Here is a 21,173-nt window from a genome sequence, read left to right as displayed (position 1 = left end):
ACACAGGATCTTAATCCCTCTGACTCTCCTCATCTGAGCCTTAGGCTGCTGAACTAAATAACCAGTCTCTAGGAGTGATCTATTACAGAGTATAGCTTATCCTTTACTAGGCCTAATGTACCTAGGTTCCACAACCCATTCCCTTTCTGCTCACTCAGGTAAGGGCTAAAGCAAAGGACCTCAAGCACATGGTTACCCAGACCTTTATACTATAGCTCAGTGCCATCTACTGGTCACTTGAGAACTCCAGGGGCCTAGCTTAAGGCATAATAATGAAATAGGTCCCACATTATGACCCATTTAGGCTATAACACTACACTGGGGATTTGCCTGCCAATATTATTAAGGGTGGCTAATTTACCAGACCCCTATAACAATATAATATTTGCAAGCTAAATCTGAAGGGTAGTCATAATATATAAAAGAGCAAGATTATTAAGGTAGCATGGTTCTCATTGACAAGTCCCTATTCAAGTTCGGACCTGGATGTCAGGACATTGAGAAAAAAACAGTTAGACCCGAGGCATTTTCGGCCTCGCTGGCCCAGTCCCCCACCAGAAACTTTGGGTGCTCCTCTCCCACCCCCTTAAGGCTACAAGGAAGAGAAATGTGCCCCACGCATGGGGGGTATGGAAGGTGTAGGTTGGCTGGGGCAGAGGCGCTAGCAGCTGGGGTGAGGGCCCCTTAGGTGACTGCCCGGTCAGCCCCAGACACCTTAGCCTGACACTGCCCCTATCTGTGATTGAGTATAGGATGCCAGCTCTGGGGATCTTGTGGGCACTAAAGTGTCAGTTTTACAGTCTAGCGCTTCCCCTTAGGTTACCTCTTCACACTCATTTCAGAATTTTTGCTAAAGATAGGTGGAAACCATGGCCAGGATGTAAGCTTTAATGGTCCAAAAAGAGAATTCCTACTATCATTCTTTATTTTAAAATCTGGACAATTTGGGCTATGTTCCCATTTCCCCCAGGCCACACCAAGTACCAGTATTGGACTGAGCCTCTTAGGTCCTACTAGGGAACACTAAATTGCTCACATTCCAGCAAGATTTCACATCTTTCACATGACTCATCTCTGCAAGAGTGTAGCTTGCTCTTTAGTTGAGAAAGCTATAGCATGGTGTTGCACCAAACCTTTATACCTGTGAACCACATTCAAATGTAAAAACAGTTGGGGGGGCAACACAAGCATAAGAAATGTTCCTAGGGCTGCCAAATATGGTCTGTGATTGGCTATTTTGTAACACTATGTGGATTGGCAGTCTACCGGAGACTCTGGCGGTATATCTGTATTTTATGCAACTAAAACTGAATCACCTGCTTTGAGTCCACTAGTAGCAACAGCCAAGGGGTTGGTGAGCAACACTTTCCTCTAGAGCCACTGGCTAAGGATCACTGCTATAGTAGATATAGCCCTGTTGACTATACCTCTGCCCTGCTTTATACTAAAATAAGTAGCAGCATAGTGTGCAAAGTTCCTACTTTCTCTATTACCAAACCAAACAATTTAGATAAGATTTGAATTCTTACCTCTTTTGCGCAGACTTGTTGAGGAACTCTGCTCGTTCTTCAATCTAGAACAAAGCCATGATTGAAACATGATTTGAGTAAACACATACGGATTGGGTTTATGTAACAAATATCTAGCTTGCCAGAACATGCAAAGAAATCCATCAGCAAAACATGCTTCACCACAGTTTTCAACCCACAAATTATACACATACTTTAGGTGGGCATCCTACAGCATGTTTATAGAAATGATGGCACTTTAGTCAAAGCTCGTGCAAATCATAGACGAGTCTGACTGTGATGAGCTAATCTGGCCACAATGACAGTTGGGTTGGATAGTTAGTTAATCAGGAATTTAGAAACTGACCATGCTGGGTAGCAGTAACATTTGGGAGGGATAGCCAGCCACTATATAAGGAACTACATACTGTACATCCTCTGCTTTAATACGGACCATTCTGACATCTAGTATAGCTAAGAACCAACATGCCCAGTCCTTTGTCATTCATCACTTTAATGTTTCCTTTATAGTGGTGGGCGAATCTGTCTTGTTTTATTTCATCTAAAAATTTGCAAAATGGTAAAAATTCACAAAATGCAAAAGTCAAAGGGAGTTTTTCTGTAGCAACTTTTTCCGAACCTTACAACTTTTTTTTTTACAAAACAGAGTCTCTGGATGGTTTTTTTTTGTATCAGAAACTGGCAACATTTTTTTTGCCATTATTACTGTACTTAAATCACCTCTAAAAAAACAGAGCTTTTCCTATAGTTTTCATAATATTGCAGTGACGGATGAATTTTGTTATTTGGTATTTTGATTCGCCAAAACACCATAGTGCTCATTTACCAATTGGAGGGTATGAAATAGCGATTGGAAGGTCACAAAAACTATGGCCTGTACCCAATGTTCCCTCTAATTATTTTCTTGCCTTGCAATTTGTGTGTGCACACTTTCTAAACCTGTGTGCTCACTTTTAAAAGAAAAACAGTGTGCGCTGCTCAAAAATTATACAGTGCACCACAATGTATTATGTGTGCTGGCCTCAAAATGTGTGTGCGTGTTGTGCCCAGGTTTAATATAGGGAAATGGTGTCATAACTACTACACAGCAGCCCCGACGTTGTTTGTAGATAGAGCTGCCACCTGGTCGGTATTTTATGATAGTTGATCCCAATGTTATTAATATGGAAAAAAGATAAATATATAGGAAGGCCGGTATTTTTTTCCAGAAAAGGTGGCAACTCTAGTGCCCATGAGCACACAGCTTAGAAGAAATATTGCCTGCACCCAACTCTAACCTGTCCCTGTGGGCCCTTAATTTTACTTCAACCAGAATCTCCTGGTGACATCATGGAGGCAGATGGGACATGCTACTGACCTCACCATCAGGGAGGGAGGACCACAGTCAAGGTAACGCATATGGGCTCAAGGTCTGGCTGTATGAGCCAACCTTCTGAACTTTGTTACCCGAAACCACCTGATGTGGGTTCCACTAGTGCAAATCAGGCTCTAACTGGTAAGTTTTTTGGACAATTGCTCCCTGCCCTGCACTTAACTGAATGGCAGAGGTCTTCTGTGCTCCCAAATGGAGTTTAGAGGCCTCTTTGTTTGGCCTTTGTTGTCAGTGCTGTATTCATGAAGGGGAAGCAGGTGGATGCACATATACTTCACTTTTCTCACCCCCCGTACTCAATAGTTGAGGAATGTAACTCATGCCGGCAACTAGGAATGCAGCAAATCCACTTTTTTTGGGGATTTGGCCAAATCCTGAAGTAAGGGGGGAACAAATATAATATTTCTCAACTAGGGTTGCCACCTTTTCTGGAAAACAAATACCGGCCTTTCTATATATTTATCTTTTTCCCTATTAATAACATTGGGATCAGCCATCATTTTTACTGACTCGCCAGATGGAAACCCTATCTGTAGGGGAGCTACAGTATGCAAACTTGTCTCTCCTCTTTGTTGTTTTGTGTAAGGAGAGGGAATGAGTCCCCACCCCTATGAGCTGACAGGAAGGAAGGCCTGCACAGGAAGTGTTGCTGTGAGGGAGAAGCAGCAGAGTGAAAGCAAGCTCCCACATATTACTGTGTGTGTGAAAAGTCAGTAGGGAACCCCAGTGGCAGAAAAACACACTTTATTTAGGGTGCGGAAGGAAAGTGGGTCCTTGTCAGGGCTGTAAAGAACAAAGTGTGCTCTTCTCAGGGCACGGAAAGCCAAAGGCAGTCCTTCTCACCACTCTGAAGAAACTGCCACATAAGTGGGAATCCCCCTCAGCAGCTCAGAGATAAAACCAGCTGAAATATTATATAAAGTTGCTCCTGGCTGACAGGCTGTATGCATCATGGTTATTTAAAGCTACAATGTCCTGCAAATAAATCCATCAACCTTTTTTCTGTGTGTGTAATATCGAATCAGTGAAGTTCCCAGGGAGGGTATTACAGCCCAGTCTGTCCTGACCCTGGGTGGAGACTAAAGCTGGCCATAGACTCAAAGATCTTTCCCCGATATGCCACTAACGGCATGGCTATATCGAGGGTAATCCGAACGTTCGGCCGTATGGTCGAACGATCGGATTACGATATGCCAAGGGGCTCCGAAGGGTCGGTTGGGTAAAAATCAAACCTTCCTGATTGATATTGTGGCCAGATATTGATCGGGAAGGAAACAATAAAAAGGTGGCAAACCTAGTGGAGACACTCCCAATCACAGGACTCCTGTAGCACGACAAGGAACAAAATCAGTGCTAGATCTCCTGCAGTTGCAGAATAGGGCTACATTTCCTTGATCATGTAACCAAAAAGCATATGATTTTAAGGTTTTGGATTTGGTTTAAGGTGGCCATACACGGCAGATAAAGCTGACGATATCGGTCGTTTAGACCAATTTGACAGCTTATCTGCCCATGTATGGGGGCTTCCGACGGGTCTTCCCGATCGATATCTGGCCCCGATATCGATCGGGAAGGTTTGATTTTTACCCGACCGACCCGTCAGAGCCCCTTGACGTATCGTAATCCGATCGTTTGACCATACAGCCGAACGTTCGGATTACCCCCGATATAGCCCTGCCGTTAGTGGCATATCGGGGAAAGATCCGCTCGTTTGGCGATGTCGCCATTGGAGTCTATGGCCACCTTTACTCAGGCACTTGGATTTGGTCAAATTTGAATCCTGCTGGAAAAGATTATTATTCATCCAAATCGGAATTCAGTGCATCCCTCAAGGCTAAATATTAAGAACATGTCAATAAATGTAAAAAAATAACTTTTTTTATATATAGTAATAGTAATATTCATATTGTGCACCTGGAACCATTAATGTTCCAAAGGGGAAACAGCAGTGTTGCACAAATGTATTATTACACTGCACTTGTGCAACTGCACAAACCAACAACTTTAGTCTATCACACACATCATCAAAAATAAAGAACACTCACTTTCTTATTTCCTTCTACTCCCTTCCACCGCATTTTTTTGTCGGACTGTTGAAACACACAAGCTGCAGTTCTTGAGAAGGACTGGCAGTTGTTTTTTCTAGGGCTAAATAATATCGTAGACGGTCTCATTTGCAATTTGACCTTCAGAAAAATCATAAAACCAACCCTGTCGTCATCTGAGCAACAAACACCCAATTATCTACTTCCTGCAGTGTTTCCCAGCGTCTCCGGAATTCTTGGCCAGTTTGGGGTTATATTTGTTTTGAGCTTGCACTGCTGTAGAGCCAGACTTCATACAAACAGTATACTGTATGTGTGCTCTAAAAGGCATCTAACTGAGTACGCTGAGATGGGGTACGCTGGGATGGGGTTTCGTGTTCATCTGAAAACCAAACTCATCCCAGTATTATGTCTGATATACTAACATTTTCCTTCTTGGTAAAAAGCCTTTATATCTTTGGTTTAACTAGAAAAATCCTGGGGTGGTGTAAGATGTATTATCTGAAAATCCATTATCCAAAAATCTTATTTCTCTTGAATTACTTCTCTGTAATAACAAGAAAGTAGCATGTATTTGATAGGGATGTAGCGAACTGTTCGCCGGCGAACTTGTTCGCGCGAACTTCGACCGTTCGCGTCCGCCGAATGTTCGCGAACGTCGCGCGACGTTCGCATTTTGAGTTCGCGTTCGATTCGAATACAAATCGTTCGACCATTCGACCATTCGAATTCCTTCGACCGCTAAAAATCGAACGATTTCCATTCGTTCGAACGATTGTAAGCATTCGATCGAATGAAAAGCATTCGATCGAATGCTTCGATCGTTCGATTCGAATGAAAATCTTTCGATCGAACGATTAAAATCCTTCGATCGTTCGAATCGAACGATTTTAGCGGGTGTTCGAAGTTCGCGAACGTTCGCATTTTTTGCCAAATCGGCAGTTCGCTACATCCCTAGTATTTGATGGTAACTCCATGTTGGTGGCAAAACAATCTTATTTTCTATGTTTTTAGTACTGGTAACTAATCTAAATGACAGACTTATCCACCGTATACAGAAAGTTCATTTTCACATAACAATTCCCACACCAGTTCCTGCATACAGCACTTACAATGATTGATAATGGTTACTGAGCAAAGTCAAACATATATAACGCTCAAATGACAAACGTTTGTACCAGGTCTAGTTTCCCATGGCAACCCATTAGCAGGTAGCCCAATCAAGGAAGTAGGGGTTTGGTGAATAAAATAGGCAGAGTCTAGGCAGATCCGAGGAGGGGGTTGGGTTGATCAGGGTTGGGAAGGTCATGACATGGCCGGGTTTATTATGGTTACCCGGTCAACTCCTAGTGAAAACTGGAATGTTCTAGCTTTATTGTAGAACCAATACAGAATGAGATAAGATACTGTATGACTTCTTCTTTATGAAATCCTTTATCTGAAATGTAAAGTTTTTTATTACTAAAAAGATTTTGTAACTGCTCACGTTGCCTAATTAGAAATAATAGCACCAGAGGGCAGCAGAGCTCCGTTGTGGAGAGACATATTGTCAGGCCTGACCGTTCATAAGGAACCAAGTAGAATTGTATCAGAACTAATATACAGAAGCAATTTCAATAATATTGGAAATCTTCACATAAAAATAAATTTGCTGCGTTCCAAGAAATTTTATAACGCTCTTCCTTTGTGGTTTTTCTTTTAAGACATACACACATAAGGCAGCTAAGCGCTTTGAAGAAAATATGAGTTTTTAAAAGTTACCTCGGAGTTCCATGACCTGTATAAAAACACTTGGCCTTTGGCCTCATTCTTTTATATGGTCATGGAACTCCTTGGTAACTTATAATATCCAAATAATCCACAAGAGCCATGAATATCATGTAAATGATATCCTTATAAACGGTGACTAGTGATGTCATCAGTTATAAACAGTGAGTAGTGATGTAATTTTTGTCACAGGACTCACTAAAACGTGTGTATTATAATAAATAAAGTACCCCTTATTGCAAAATATGAGGATATTAGAAGTAACCTCCATGACCTGTATAAAAGCACGAGGCCGAAGGTCATGGAACTCCTCGTGACTTATAATATCCATATATTTTACAATAGGGGCTACTTTATTCACTATATAAATAACACTATGCAATAAGAAAATATCGATTGTATTTAATTAAAAGAATAGGCAAGTCTCTTTAGCCCATACTGAGAAACAGGTACAGGTATGAGACCTGTTATCCAGAATGCGCGGGACCAGATAATGGATCTTTTCAGAATTTGGATCTTCATACCTTAAGGGAGTTATTTATTAAAGGATGAGTTTTTTCCAAAAAAATTGTGTTTTTAGAGGGTAGTTTCACTAAAAAATAAACTTGAAAAAAAAACTTTATTTTTTTTTTTTGATTTATTATTCCCCGAAACTGCTAAAAGCCCAAATCTTTATGGTGGTTTGCACTCGAAGACTTGATCAATTCGAGGTATTCAAAGTTTTATAACCTATAACTCGTTCCATTTGACCAACTTTTTCATATGACTGTAAAGGCATAGGCTTCATTTAGTACACAGAGGAGACTATAAACATTCTTGAAAGTCATATGTCACTTTAAAACTGAAAAATGTAAAATGCAAAACATAAAAAACAGGAATTAGCTTAGGTCTTGTCACCTCTGATCCCTGATTGATACAAAAAATTCACACACAGTCATGCATTCCTTCAATGCAACCAGCTCACAAGAACATTAAGGAAGAGATCACTTCTATATTAATATTGTTTAGGGTCAAAAATACCATTATGAAATTATTTATTCCATGCTTCAAAAGAGGACTAAACCCAAAACTACTGGGGGTGCCATTTTTAGGTATTCCCAGTGACTAACTGGAAACCTCTTCCCTCAGACTAATACTGATTTAACTAACTACCCTGGGGTACTTTAGTGTACATTGTGCTGCTGCCATCTTGCCTGTTCCCAATATCCTTTAGGAATAGGAGGTTAGGAATTGGGTAGTGCTTAATAAGCTGAACCCCCCTCCCAGTGACCTTGGGCTGAGTTCTCCTTTCAGCATGCCACATTTTGGACCAGATTCAATTTGATCAATTAATGTGAACGTCTAAAATTAAATAAAGGAAATTATATTTTTTGCATCAAATTTCATGTGCACTCCTAATGAATTATGAAATCTCACCCCTTAAGTGTTCCAGGCATATTGCAAACACGGTATATACATACACTATAGAGGACTACAAAGCGGAGCTTTAAATTTAAAAAGAGAGAGAGAAAAACAATGTCAATAAAAAGTGTCATCAATTACACTATGATCTTGTTTATCAGCAATTTAAGTGGTCTATATTATTATTTCTGTGGTGCAGATGTGCAGTAAGGAAGTTGCCAAGACAAATGACAAATGGTTGCCAAGACAAATGGTTTGCCTAATAATAGTAAGTCCTGAGAAGATATGGAAAGGAACATAGAAAAATGTTTATATTAGCCAAAATCTTACTTTATATGGTGACTAATGTAAAGTCATCCATGTTCCCTGATTATACAGAAGCTATAATAAAAATATAAATGGCTTTTAAGGAAAAAAACAATGACAGAGAAACATTTACCTTGAGCGATGAACCCTTTGGTGTGAAGCACTTAAAGGGTTTCTTCTCCTCTGTTAAACCATCTTCTGGCATTTTTTGGCGTTTCTCAGCAGCCTCAGCTCTTCTCTTTTCAATCTCTTCTTTCAATCTCTTCTTTTCTTCCTGAAAACAGAGATTTGGGCTATTAATAATTCAAGTCTCTAGGGAATTCCTGAACCAGATGCATCTGGGAACTTCAATCTAACTCTAATATCCTTATACAACAGCTTCAGTGTATATGTGGGCTGGGGGGTGCAAAGTACAGGGTCATTTACTTTGACCCCAGCGCACAAGATCATCCTCACAGTGCTCATTTTACACAAAAATGCAAAGAATGTTGTATTAAATGGGAGGAACGTAGATCTCTGGGGTCCAAAACAGCATTTTTTTTCAGGAGTAGTAAGTTTATGTGTCAGTAGGATACATGCAGAAAGAGTATCTTGGAAGTGAATGAATAAACAGTGAAATATATAGTGGGTTATGTACCCCCTGTTGTAAAATATAAGGATATTTTAAGCCACTTCGAAGTTCCATGACCATATAAAAGCAAAAGGCAAAAGGCCAGACGAGGTGACTTCCAATATCCTTACCTATTACAACAAGAGGTACATTATTTATTATTATACACACTTTTTCTTCTTTATTATAAAAATAAATTGCACTGCATATTTTCTTGTATATTTTAAGATTATATTTCTAAGGAACTTTGGTGTAAAAAGTCAGTGCCTTGGACCTTCAGCCTCACAAATGTGCTCAATAAAGGACAGCTTCTATATTCATCATCATATTATCGCATAATATTCACTATATTTTTGTATGAAGAGCAAGTTGCTGAGTGGCCTCAGCCAATATCCCACAAGCTGCCAAAAGTTGGGTCTAGCTACCAAGTCATTCATATCTGAGCAACATTCCAACATAAAAGTTAGACAAGATGAACCCTAATGATCAAAGGATTTCAGCATGTTTCTGGAAGTGCAGTAACCCTGCCAAACGTCAGGTTGTGATTGTTTCCAAACTTCATCTCTTGACTGATGCCAAACACCAAGACGTTGTACAGAGGATGAGAAAATGTCAACAGCCTGAGTACACATATACAATATTCTGTTTCTGATTCAATAACTTTGTATCAGTTAGATCCTGCCCTCCAGATCCACCTAATTCTAGCTCTGTAATCCCTTGTGCATGCTTTGGTATTTTGTTATAAGTATACTTCCCTAAATGATACCACCTCCCAAGGAGAGAACTTGTCCATGTACTTCACCCTTTTAAAAACCAAAATTATTTCTTCTCCTTCAGTTTATTATTAGCACTATCCATTTATACTGCCAGTTTGTTCAGGATACCCATTTAGAACCAATAAACATCCAAACTCCTCCCAAGGCCATTTTTATTCCCCACTTGCAAACATACCTCTTCCTTGGTTTTTCTCTCTGCCTCTTCCTGTTTCTTCTTCTGCTCCTCTTCCTCCTGTATCTTCCGGCGTTCCTCACGCTTTTTCTTCAGCTCCTCTAGTTCCACTGCGGCTTCCTGCTGCTTCTGCTTTAATTTATCAAACTCTCCACTCTCAGTTTCCCCACGGCGCCGACGTAGTTCATCCAGTCTCTTATCAGCTTCAATTTTGGATACTGCATCAGTTTCATCAGCAGTTGGATGAGATTTTGACCCACTGAGGATAAAGTCAAACAGACAATCTTTATGAACTGAAATTATGTACCATGTGAAGCTCAATAAACCTTATTATTAAGTATGGTGTATCTTCCATTTCTTTTGTTTTAATAGTAATATAGAAATTTATTGTAGACTTTGTCAATCTGTGTAGAATGTATGGATTTCATTTCTTGGAGGTGCACAAGCTAATGTGGTTAGATAATTATGTCACTTGCAGTTTGATAAAGAGCAAGAGAATAGTAGGTGGGTTACAAAAAAATTGAATATTTCCTAGAAATAGCAAACTCTCTCTTTAATTGGCAAAGAGAGAAATGTATAACAATTGTTTACAGAAAAATTGTATTCTCCCTGTAAAAGTGATATGAGCTTTCCCATGAAATTTTATGAGTGTTCTTCCCAGCCCTAAAAAGACAGGTTCACAAGGGTTCTTTTTATGAGAAAATGAAATTATACCCTATTTATTTGTGCAGTTTACATTTAGTTTTTATGTATAGCTGTTGGCTAAAACATATGGACATGATTAGTATTCACACTAAGTTTTAGTACTGTCTCGTTTTCTCTACCTTTATATTATTCCTTTCATTATACAATCCAGGTCCATCAATAATGGCCTGACTTGCTTCTTCTCTTTTTGTTGTGACTGGAAATTATATATTGGCACTTTTCAGTCCAAGCCCCCTTTGACAGTCCAACCTTTGCTCAGACCCTCCTTAGCAAATAACAAGGTAAGTTATATGAAAACTTTGAGGTGTCACTCATTCAGCCAGTAAACAAACCTTCAACTTTGGTTTTCAGGAGAGCAAATACACATTCAAATTAAATGTTTTTCTAACTGGCCCACTGCTCTAAGCACTGCCAAAGGGCTGGTCCTACAGTTTGGGAACCACTACCTTAAGTTAAGCAGTTGTGAGCACAACGTTCTTCCACATTTCAAGTGAAATGGACACGTCTAAACTAAAGTCAGCATCAGGTTTTTAAATAACCCTAGGTTATTTAAAATCCCCATGCATAGAGATGTCAATAGGTCAGATGTCCCCTTTTGCACATACTGTGAGCTTTAACAAATAGGAGGATGCGCCTGCCAATCAGAGGTGATCACATCATCACAGCATATACAACAGAGGAAGCACCTCAGTTCACCTTGCACCTTTTGGCACATTAACATGGAAGTTGTGATTTTAAGGCTTTGGATTCCTGGATTCTGTGTATCCCTAAATTTATAAACTATAACTTTGGTTTTTAAAGATGCTCCATAAAAAAGCTTCAATAGAAAATATTTTAATTAGTGGTTATGAGGAAACAAACCATGGAAATGTTGCTTGATTGGATTGTATTACTGTTTTATGTAGGTTTCTATTTATAAAACTGCATTACATTGCAGCATTTTTTGGAAACATGCACACGTAAAATAAAAGTTTTAAGATAACGGGAAAAAGGTCTGCAACTGAGACAGAGTGTGGGTGTGGCTAAAAAGGGGAGTGGCCAATGAGGAAAACCTCCTTTGCGGTCACCTGATTTCCCCTTCAAAATCTGGAAACCTTACTTTTCATTTTCGTAGAACTCCAATGCTACCATTGGTTTAGAAATATCAGCAACATATTTCTATAAAATTCTTCAGTAACGATCTTTCATTTCTTCCCTTCTGAAAAATTTACAACCACAGTATGTATGCTTTAGTGTGCCAGAGTTCATTTTGAAGTGCACTATAGCCAACCTTCAATCAATATGTGAGAAATAGCCTACTTCTGCATTCAACCCAGAGACTGCTGGCAACAATTAAGTAAACTGATATTAAATATAGGAATTTTATGACATGGGAACAAGTGAGTTCTTTGAAATGACTGGAAAAGGTCTCTGGACAAGAGAATGGATGTCATACCAACTACAGAGGAAAACATTTTTTCCCAAGCTTTTCTTGGGTCAAAAATGACAAGTTACTTCCAGCCTCTTTTTTTTTACCAAACAGCTTCTTTGCTTAACATTCAAACTACATGTAACATTTCAATTTAATCTGTTTTACTCTATTTTATTATGAGATATGGCAGGCCCAATCAAGAGAAGTCAATGGGCAGCATCTTTTTAGGAGAGCTGAGTGTGGGGAGTAGGACACTGAGTGTCATCAGTAATGTCTACATTGACAACTTCTGTGCAAGTGGCTAAGTTATACATCAATGGATGTCTAGCTGGGCCAAGGGTGTAGCTACAAATGGAAACTATGGTTGCTCTGGTGATCCAAACATTTACATACAGTATATGTATAACCTTTTTATGACCAAATGTTAGAAATCAAACAGAGGCTTGAGCTGGGAAAGTCTGAAAACCTCTATCCTACTGGCTCTCTGCTCTGTACCCTTTTATCTCTTCTGGCTGTATAATTTTCCATTACCCAAATTTCTCAAGCTGTTTAAGCTTCTGGGGTGCACGTTCATGTCCATTTTGTGCCTTTGTCTCTGGAATGTCTTTCTTCCGTTCCCAGGTTGACTTCAGATCTTCCTTTTGACCCTTGGCTTTCTCTTCCTTAACCTAAAAAAGTTTGTAGGAAAACACAAAAAAAATTAAGTCACCTACAGAATACGAAGGAAGATTGTTACCAACTAAAATGAATTGTAGTGTTGGGACCTAGATGGGTCAGCTAAAAAATGTACCCCTGCTTGTTGGTCGTGAGGATCTATGTTTCTCCAAATAACCCTCTTGTAGGCTCTTGTTGAGATTATACTGAGTGGCCATTTGTAGGATTGATTATTATGGGAGAGGAAGCATTTTAGAGATGCAAGAGGATTGTCTGCTGAGAATAATCCCTACTGATGCTATATTAGCCATCTTGCTATTATCTAACACAGTGAGATGGTATACATGTATAAACAGAGTAAGCAGCATTATCTCACATTTTATGAAACTCTTTCAAGAGAGTTGGGGGAAAGTTTTATCAAAGAGTATTGCTTGGAAGACCATCTCCAGCCCAATGACCTAGCATCTGTTTAGCTTTTCAAAGGGCATCCCGAGCTTAATGAGTTATTTAAGGACATTGTCCAAACAATATTATAATCCCTAACGCTAAGTGGGTTATTTACTCATGCATGAAACCCCTTCATTTTATAGACTTCAAAAACTCAAATTTATTGGGGCATAATAAATCTCTGAAAAACAAAACTCAACCTTAAATGATTGATTTTTTTTTCTGAATCATCTACAACAATCCATTAGCCATGGAGGACATAGTAAAATGTTGACAGAGTGAAGCTCCCACCCATTCATCAGGTCCCTTTTAATACACAGTACAACTCTTTAATACATCTACTCTTGTGACAGTTAGTCTCATTTATTAATTTCCTTCTCTTTGTTACTGCAGCAGAAAACATATGGCAAGACTGCTGGGCCAAGTTTAGAAATTAATCTTCTATTGAAAGGTTTAGAGTATCCCAAATAAATAATACAATGTTGCATTTCAGATGGAACAATGCTCACTGTCTCCTTTGTAATTATGATCATCAGAACAAACTCATTGTGCCTAATAAATAAGAACAACAGTGTAACAATTCCAGATTGTTCCGGGCTGCTTCAAAATTGTGGAAAATAATTTTTACATGAACCGTAACAATTTTTATTATTTTACTTTTTTCCCTTACTAATTTAAGGCCTGAGGAGTTGGGAGTTTTTGCTCAGCCATGGGCATAGATGCAAGTAAAGACAAGCTGCAATATTAAAAGTAACTAACTTACAAAAGTGATGGAGGAACTGTGGTATGCACAATGGTTTTAAAGGGGAAGTTCAGCTTTAGACTACCTTACTATATTATGCAGTAGATATTATAGATATATTATAGATATTTTAGTTGGCCTTTATTATTTCTTTTGAATGTTTTTGGAATTATTAGAATTCTTTTTTTTACCAATTTCCAACCAGCTTCAACCCAACTCCTTCCTCAGGTGGCACTAAAAAATTATTTCAAAAATAAAATGCTCCAAAAAAAAAACAATAGCAAAATGTCTTCGAATACGGATGGCTATATGTTACTAGAATTTAATTAGGTGATCCACCCCTTTAACTAACAAAGAACAAACAGTACAGTTGGCTTGCCTCTCTTTAAAGAGACAGCATCATTCCCTATAAATTTCCTTCACTTTGAACCATCACTTTGCTTCTACTATATTTCATGCCAAGGGTTGCCACTTTTTTTGATTCAAAAAAGATGGCAGCCGAACAAAAAAGGGAAGGACCAGGCTGTGAGGGGTGGGGCAGTGATATAAAAGAGATGGGGCAGTAATGCAAAAAGGGGCAGATTGGACGGGGATAAGGTGGGTAGGATGGGGGTTAGAGGCTATGCTGGGAGCAAGAATTGTGATGGATTAGGGGCAGGGGAAACAACAGGAAATTACGGACCTCGGTCTTGACTGGTACCTTACCTGTCAAGTAGCAATGATATTCTTCTAACATCCACTAAATACTACATAAAGGAATAGTTGTCCTGTAATATAATTTAACATTTAAATAGAGGAAGGAGGACAGCAAAGTTAGAGTAGGCTGACTTTCTGTAATGGTTGAACTTTGGGATTGCAGCCGGCTGAATGTCACTCTATATTTCACTCTCCACAGCAGCAGGGTTAACTCCTTGCTCCTTACTTTTCTAATAACTTGTACAGAGGGAGATACCAGGTCTGTATACCACTCTAGGTAATGCCCTGTACTAAGCACAGTGCTCTACCCTAACTATGCAATGGTCCTATAGAAAAGTAGTGTCAAAAAGACCCTACAAGGATGAATACTTACCCTCAAAACCAGACCTCAATTGCAGCATTTTCTGTGTTTCCAATAAAATGTAATGCAGACATGGATAAAATTTGTATCTTAAAATAGTAAGGTTTATTGGTAGGAAAAGAACAATATATTAGTTGTAAGTTGATTTTAAGGAGAATGGTTTCTACAGAACATATCTGGTTAATAAAGAGTATCGAATCAGAAGCACCAAAATGTAAGTTAGCAATTGCAAGGGGAAGAGAGTAATTAGAAAGTTAGCGTCTACAGGTAATTACTAATCAGGGATCTATCTTTTGATAATACATAATACAATGCAATACACATTTTGACAGATGAGCTACTCTAGGGCTTTTCACCATGTTACTTCCTGCTTCTGTAGACCTTCAATCCCTCATCATCACCTCCCACAAGAAGCCTACTGAGAATGATTATGGATGTGGTTTCACAATGGACAGAAATGCCCACAGAGAAGATACAGTATTACTGTAATACTTAAAGCATACCAAAAGTACCTTTTGGGTGATGTTAATTAAAACAGCATAAATGCATGATGGTAAAGGAATCATATACTTCCCAATAGCCCCATTTTCTATGAGACTCAACTCATGGCACAGAAGAAATGGGGCTTACCAGAAAAGTTAAAGTCTGACAAGGGCAAATTGGAATGTGTTCTAATTTGTCCCATTTTTGGGACTAAAATGTTGGTTCAGGTATGACCTGAAGCCATAATCCTACATATTATTGAATTACCCTCTTCTCAGAAAAACACTAGGTCTCAGCCTTACAAATCACAGCCATACAAATATATATCTCTATGTCTCTCTCTTCCATTATAAAACATTTACCTCCTCTTTTCGGAAGCCTGCTCGTGGTTTCTCATCTGTAATTTTGTCCTTTTTAGAATCCACTTTTGCTTCTTTGTCTTCTCCCTTTCCATGTTTAAAGCTGAAATGTGATTCTAGTAGATGGGCTACAGGGAAGCGTGCAACACGTATGTGATCATGTGATCAACCACACAGCAGCTCCCACCTTACAGTGTACATGAGCACATTCACAGGTGCATTTGCTACACACCATGCTACCAAGCAAATACAACAAAGCTTTATGTTTGGTAATGTATACTGCAGGCCATAGCAGCAAGCCTTCATTAACCATATTTTCTGCCGTGGTCAGCATTTTTCAACTGCAAGTGTACTGTGGGGGCTGCAGTGAATGGGACGTGGTTTTTCTTGCCTGCCAGTGAAGCTGCTAAATGCTTGGGTGCAAAACATACAAATTCAATGTTCCATTGTTTTTAAGGTCATCTAACATTAACAGAAGATGAACCAGAGTACTGTACTAAAGAATCAATTGGACGGCAAAAGCTCTAGTATATCCCAGTCTAGGACAATTCTTACCAGCCCAGATTATAAAATATATAAATATTGGCACTATTTATGTCTCATTGGTTTGAGAGTAGACCATGAATGTCAACTTCTCTAGTGGGTTCTAGGAGACCCAGTACTACACTGAGGAGAGCAATTAGTTATTAGCAGCTCAAGGGGTTACACTTTTTAAGGAACTATAGGTTATCTTCCAATTATTCATTCTTAAATATAACGTATGAGTGCATTGCCCAGTGTGGGCACAGATCATTCCATCAACATTGGGTCATATGAGTGCTAGATGCTTTATTACTCCCCTTGCGTATTATTTTCCATAACGATCAATAGAATCGAATACATTGGTTGACAACTACATGACACAGTTTCTTATAAGGCAAGAAATATGGCAGCTACTACTAAATTAAATTAATTAATATGTTATAGTGTATACAAGTGACTGTGAAACAATTCAAGTGTAACATCATCCATTTTCTACTGGTTTATATGGAGGATTCTTAGAGAGTATATTATATATATATATATATATATATATATATATATATATATAGTATATTATATTTACTCCAACCCCTATTATATGGATATGTTTTTGCTTTACAAGGGTTAGATAGAAGATAGAAACCATAGTACAGTGTTAGCGGTGAATTTACCCTGCAAGCACAAGCCAATATATAGTAAAAGGAAAAGATGGAAGCAGGAATAGACCAAGACACAAAACCAAGTGATGTGCAAACTTTGTCTTGCATTGCATTTCCCAAAAACACAGGTGCTATGCATGCGGTAAAATGTACCTGTTTCCTTAAGAAGGCAGGTTGGGTCTTTTCCTTCTTGTCTTGTTTTTCCTCTTTCTTTTTAGCCTCTAACCTTGCCTTCTCTTCTTCTGCCTTTTTCCTTTCTCTCTCCTCTGCAGTTTTTTTCTCCTCTGCCTTTTTTCTTTCTTCTACTGCCTTTTTCTCCTCTGCCTTTTTTCTTTCCCTCTCTTCCTCTAACCTTTTCTCCTCTGCTTTTTTCTTCTCCTGTGCTGCTTTCCTTTGCTCTGCCTCCAGCCTTAATTTTTCCTCCTCTGCCTTTTTCTTTTCCTCTGCTGCCTTCCTTTCCTTAGCCTCCAGCCTTAATTTTTCCTCTTCTGCCTTTTTCTGCTCTGCCAATACTCTTTCCCTTTCATCTTGTGCTTTCCTCTCAGTTTCAGCCCTTTCCTCTGCTAATTTTCTCTCTTCCTCTTCCTGCTGCCTTTGCCTTTTCTTCTCTTCTGCTTGCTCTTTTTCTCTTTGTTCTGCTTCCTGATTTGCCTCTGCTTCACATCTTTCTCTTTCTTCTGCTGCTATTCTCTCTGCCTCAAGTCTTTCCTTTTCTTCAGTTGCTAGTCTCTCTGCCTCAAGTCGTTCCCTTTTTTCTACTGTTTTCCTCTCTGCCTCAGCCCTCTCTCTTTCTACTGCTTCTCTTCTGGCTTCTTCCTCAATCATTTTCTCTTCAGCTTTCCTCTCTTCGTCTTCCCTGAGTTCTGACTCACTTCTGTCCATACTTATTTCTAAATTTATCACTTTAACTTCATGGTCTGAATTTTTCACTTCAAAAGTAACTTCTACCTGATTGTTCTCTATGATATTTTCTTGTGGTGTCTCGACTTGCACTTCTTCCTTTTCCTCCGCTTTATCAGTTTGCACTTCCTCTTGTACTTCCTCTTGTACTTCCTCTTGTACTTCCTCCCTGCTGTCATTCTTTTGATAGGACATTGTCAGTATTTCAGTCTCTTCAACTTCATACCGGGATCGATGGGTTACAGAGTCGTCCTCTTTTGGTGAGGTGTTGTTTTGCTCCACTTCATTTTGTCCATTTCTGTTGTCCTTTGATAAAGGTGATGTTTCAACTGTTATTGTTGGATCAAACTCTTTCTGCCGTTCCATGGCTTCTTTCTGACGCTTCTGACGCCTCTCTTCTCTCTTTGCCAGTCTATCCAAGAGAGTGGCTTCATCGTCCACTGAAAAATCAGTGTTTGTATTTGATGATGACCTAGTTGTCTCAGTTGTGACACTGTTGAGAGAATCCAAACCCACCAATTTCAGAAAATGTTGATGCATGAGTGTCTTAAAGTTGTTTATATGTAATGACTTTGCATAAAATATTAAGAAATTAGACAAATAAAATATGTAAAAATATATACTATTCATTTTTGTGCTATAATACAAAATTCTGCTGGTCCACTATCATGTGCTAGCCCCTGTGGTAGCAAATAAAATACACCAACACTGATATAAGGAAAAACAAGAAACACATTTTGTGCACACATTGACCTTAGTTGGCAATAAAACGAAACCTCTATTTGTTTCAACTGCCTGTGTGGTTAAACTATGATGTTATACATTTTTGCCAGTGAATCAATTTCAACACATAGGGGGTTATTTATCAAAGTCCGACTTTATTTAATTTTTTTCTGAAAAAAAAAACAGACCAAATCTGGGGGTTTTTTTTGGCTTATTTATAAATACAGTTTCCAGAAAAAAAATTAGAGGGAAAAAAATCCTAAAAAATCGTTAAAAATTCGAATTTTCCGAATTTTTCGGAATTTCCACCAGATTTTCATGATTATTTCGAAGTTTTCACCCGAAAACTCCCATTTCTTATGCTTTTTGCACAAAACCCAGCGCACATCAAAAAATCATTGGCACTTCTCCCATTGACTTATATGCAACCTCAACAGGTTTGAGATGCCAGATTTTCTGATTCTGACTTTTCCATCCTCTGGGTTTAATAAATTCCAAAAAATGTTTTTTTTTTTTCACTAAATATTTGTATTTCATACTAGAAAAAAAACACAAATTTTTCAGGTTTTTGGCATTGGAGTTTAGTAAATAACCCCCATAATCTTCTTGAATGCGCAATTGTACCTACAATGGGGCTTCAAGTAATGGTGACCACAATGTCTATTGCACCATAGCTGCTCTTTGACTCCTGTCCTGGTATTACAGCCTTTACACTATAAATTTGCTTTGTCTCTAATGTACTTCAACTTAGATTTTCCTTGGGTGTGACATTGGCCAGCAGCCATCATTGCAAAACTGAAGTTCTTTAGGGAAATATCTAAGTATGTTTGGAATAAGTGTGTCCAATGCTTTCTACACCAGTAAGCACACTCTCTCAAATACGATAGCTGGAACTTGTTTTTATTCATGGCAAAGATCGGAAAAAAACATGTTGTCTTGGAAACAACAATAACAAATACAATGTCTTTCCTGTAGAAAAACTAAACAATTGCATTTTGTTTTTATGTGACTTTGAGAAGCTTTCCCTAATGTTGGTGGACTACAGTTTCTGGCAAGCTTTGATCCAGCAGTAACAATTAGTTTTCTGTAGTCAAATAAGTGAACATGGCCAGGCAATGATACCTATTTTGAGCGTTGATTTCTGTCCCATCTCCAACATCATCCTTTTGCAAGCGCTGTCTCTCTTGGCGAGCACGGCGACGACGTTCCCTTGCAGCTTCTTCATCATCATCATCATTTCTCTGATAGGTCAACCTGGGTGACAAAAGGTTTTCATATATCACATTAATATACACAGAGTGGAGCAGAAAAGTCATGCAATTAGTAAAAAAACAGGTCTACATAATAAACCAGTGGTTGCCAGAATTAGTTGAAGCTCCTTTTAGAGATCCATCCTTTGATCAGAGCCACTATCATCAAGGGTCATTCAGTCCAAGAATATCTAGTACACCAAATACATTTTCACCCCAAATATTACCCCAACTGACTTTCAAGCAGGGCTTTCAGTAGTATCTTGGAAAACGAATTTCCATTCTCCTTAAATGTCACCCTACATAGCCTTCTGGTTAAGCTTCCTGCCCCTACCACAGCTCTAGACCCCCATCCCCTACCCCTCCAGGGTGGGCAGCCCCACAATTTAGAAAGCAACGGGATTATGGTATTATACCCTTTATATATATATATATATATATATATATATATATATATATATATATATATATATATATATATATATATATATATATTTTAGACAGATCAGATATCAGACAGAAATTATAATTTGTATATCATTTTGCCTGAAGGAAAAGAGGTTTTCCAAATTCACCAGCACAATTAATTTAAATAAGCATTGTGCTTTAATAAAGAGTAAATCTGCCAATTAGCGTGCTGAAGCAGCAAAACTATTAATGGAATTCAGATTATCTCTCTCTTCTATAAACAGAGGAAATAACACATTGTGCTCCCACGCAAGTTGTTTTTCCGTAACCAATACATCCTACAAGACTGTATTATAAACCCCACAATGAACAAACTAACCTGTAATCCATTTCTTTCCCTGCTCATTGCTGCCGTTCGTCAAATAAAGGGATAAGGTTTCTTAGTTAGAGGCCTTGCACTGCTATATAATCTGTAGCATTAAATATACATAGGGCAGCAAGGAGATAGGAGTGACATTTCTTGGGTGGCTTTTCTGCAGTATAAACTCCAAAATAAAAGCCAGGAGCTTGTTTGTTCATGAAAAACTAAAAATAACAGCAGTAATACTTTTTTTGGTGCCTGAGTGGAGCTGTAATAAATATTTACCCATGAATGTCAGCTCCTTATAAATATTATTAACCTGAAAATGCCTTCAAGTGAATATTGCTTTTTGTGAATATTTTAAGTCTCTGGTGCCCCACTGATGAAAACAAAGTTACTGTATGGGGGTGTCTCGTGTACAGCAAAAAAAATATTTAGCCCCACCATCATATCCCTTTCTTTCCAGTGTTTTTCATCAGATTTCCCAAGTACTTGAGTCTTATGCAATTTGGCC

At 38.6% G+C, this 21,173-nt stretch overlaps 1 protein-coding gene across 5 annotated transcripts in view; it reads right to left on the bottom strand.

Annotated features, from left to right (window-relative positions):
- Nucleotides 1-21,173, bottom strand: part of LOC100653508 (non-muscle caldesmon) — a 121,819-nt gene that overhangs the window by 11,700 nt on the left and 88,946 nt on the right. For 3 of the 5 annotated variants that reach the window (XM_041584839.1, XM_041584840.1, XM_041584841.1), the window contains 7 exons: nt 19,763-19,894; nt 17,171-18,410; nt 15,840-15,923; nt 12,626-12,762; nt 9,982-10,237; nt 8,554-8,694; nt 1,530-1,573 (listed from right to left, as the gene is read on the bottom strand). In XM_041584839.1, the coding sequence (XP_041440773.1) occupies nt 1,530-1,573; nt 8,554-8,694; nt 9,982-10,237; nt 12,626-12,762; nt 15,840-15,923; nt 17,171-18,410; nt 19,763-19,894 (2,034 nt within the window). 5 annotated transcript variants of the gene reach the window in all.

The sequence above is a fragment of the Xenopus laevis genome, chromosome 3L, assembly GCF_017654675.1.
Source record: "Xenopus laevis strain J_2021 chromosome 3L, Xenopus_laevis_v10.1, whole genome shotgun sequence".
Lineage (NCBI taxonomy): Eukaryota > Metazoa > Chordata > Amphibia > Anura > Pipidae > Xenopus > Xenopus laevis.
The sequence above is the reverse complement of the archived record's forward strand: the minus strand, read 5'-3'. Positions and strand labels throughout refer to the sequence as shown.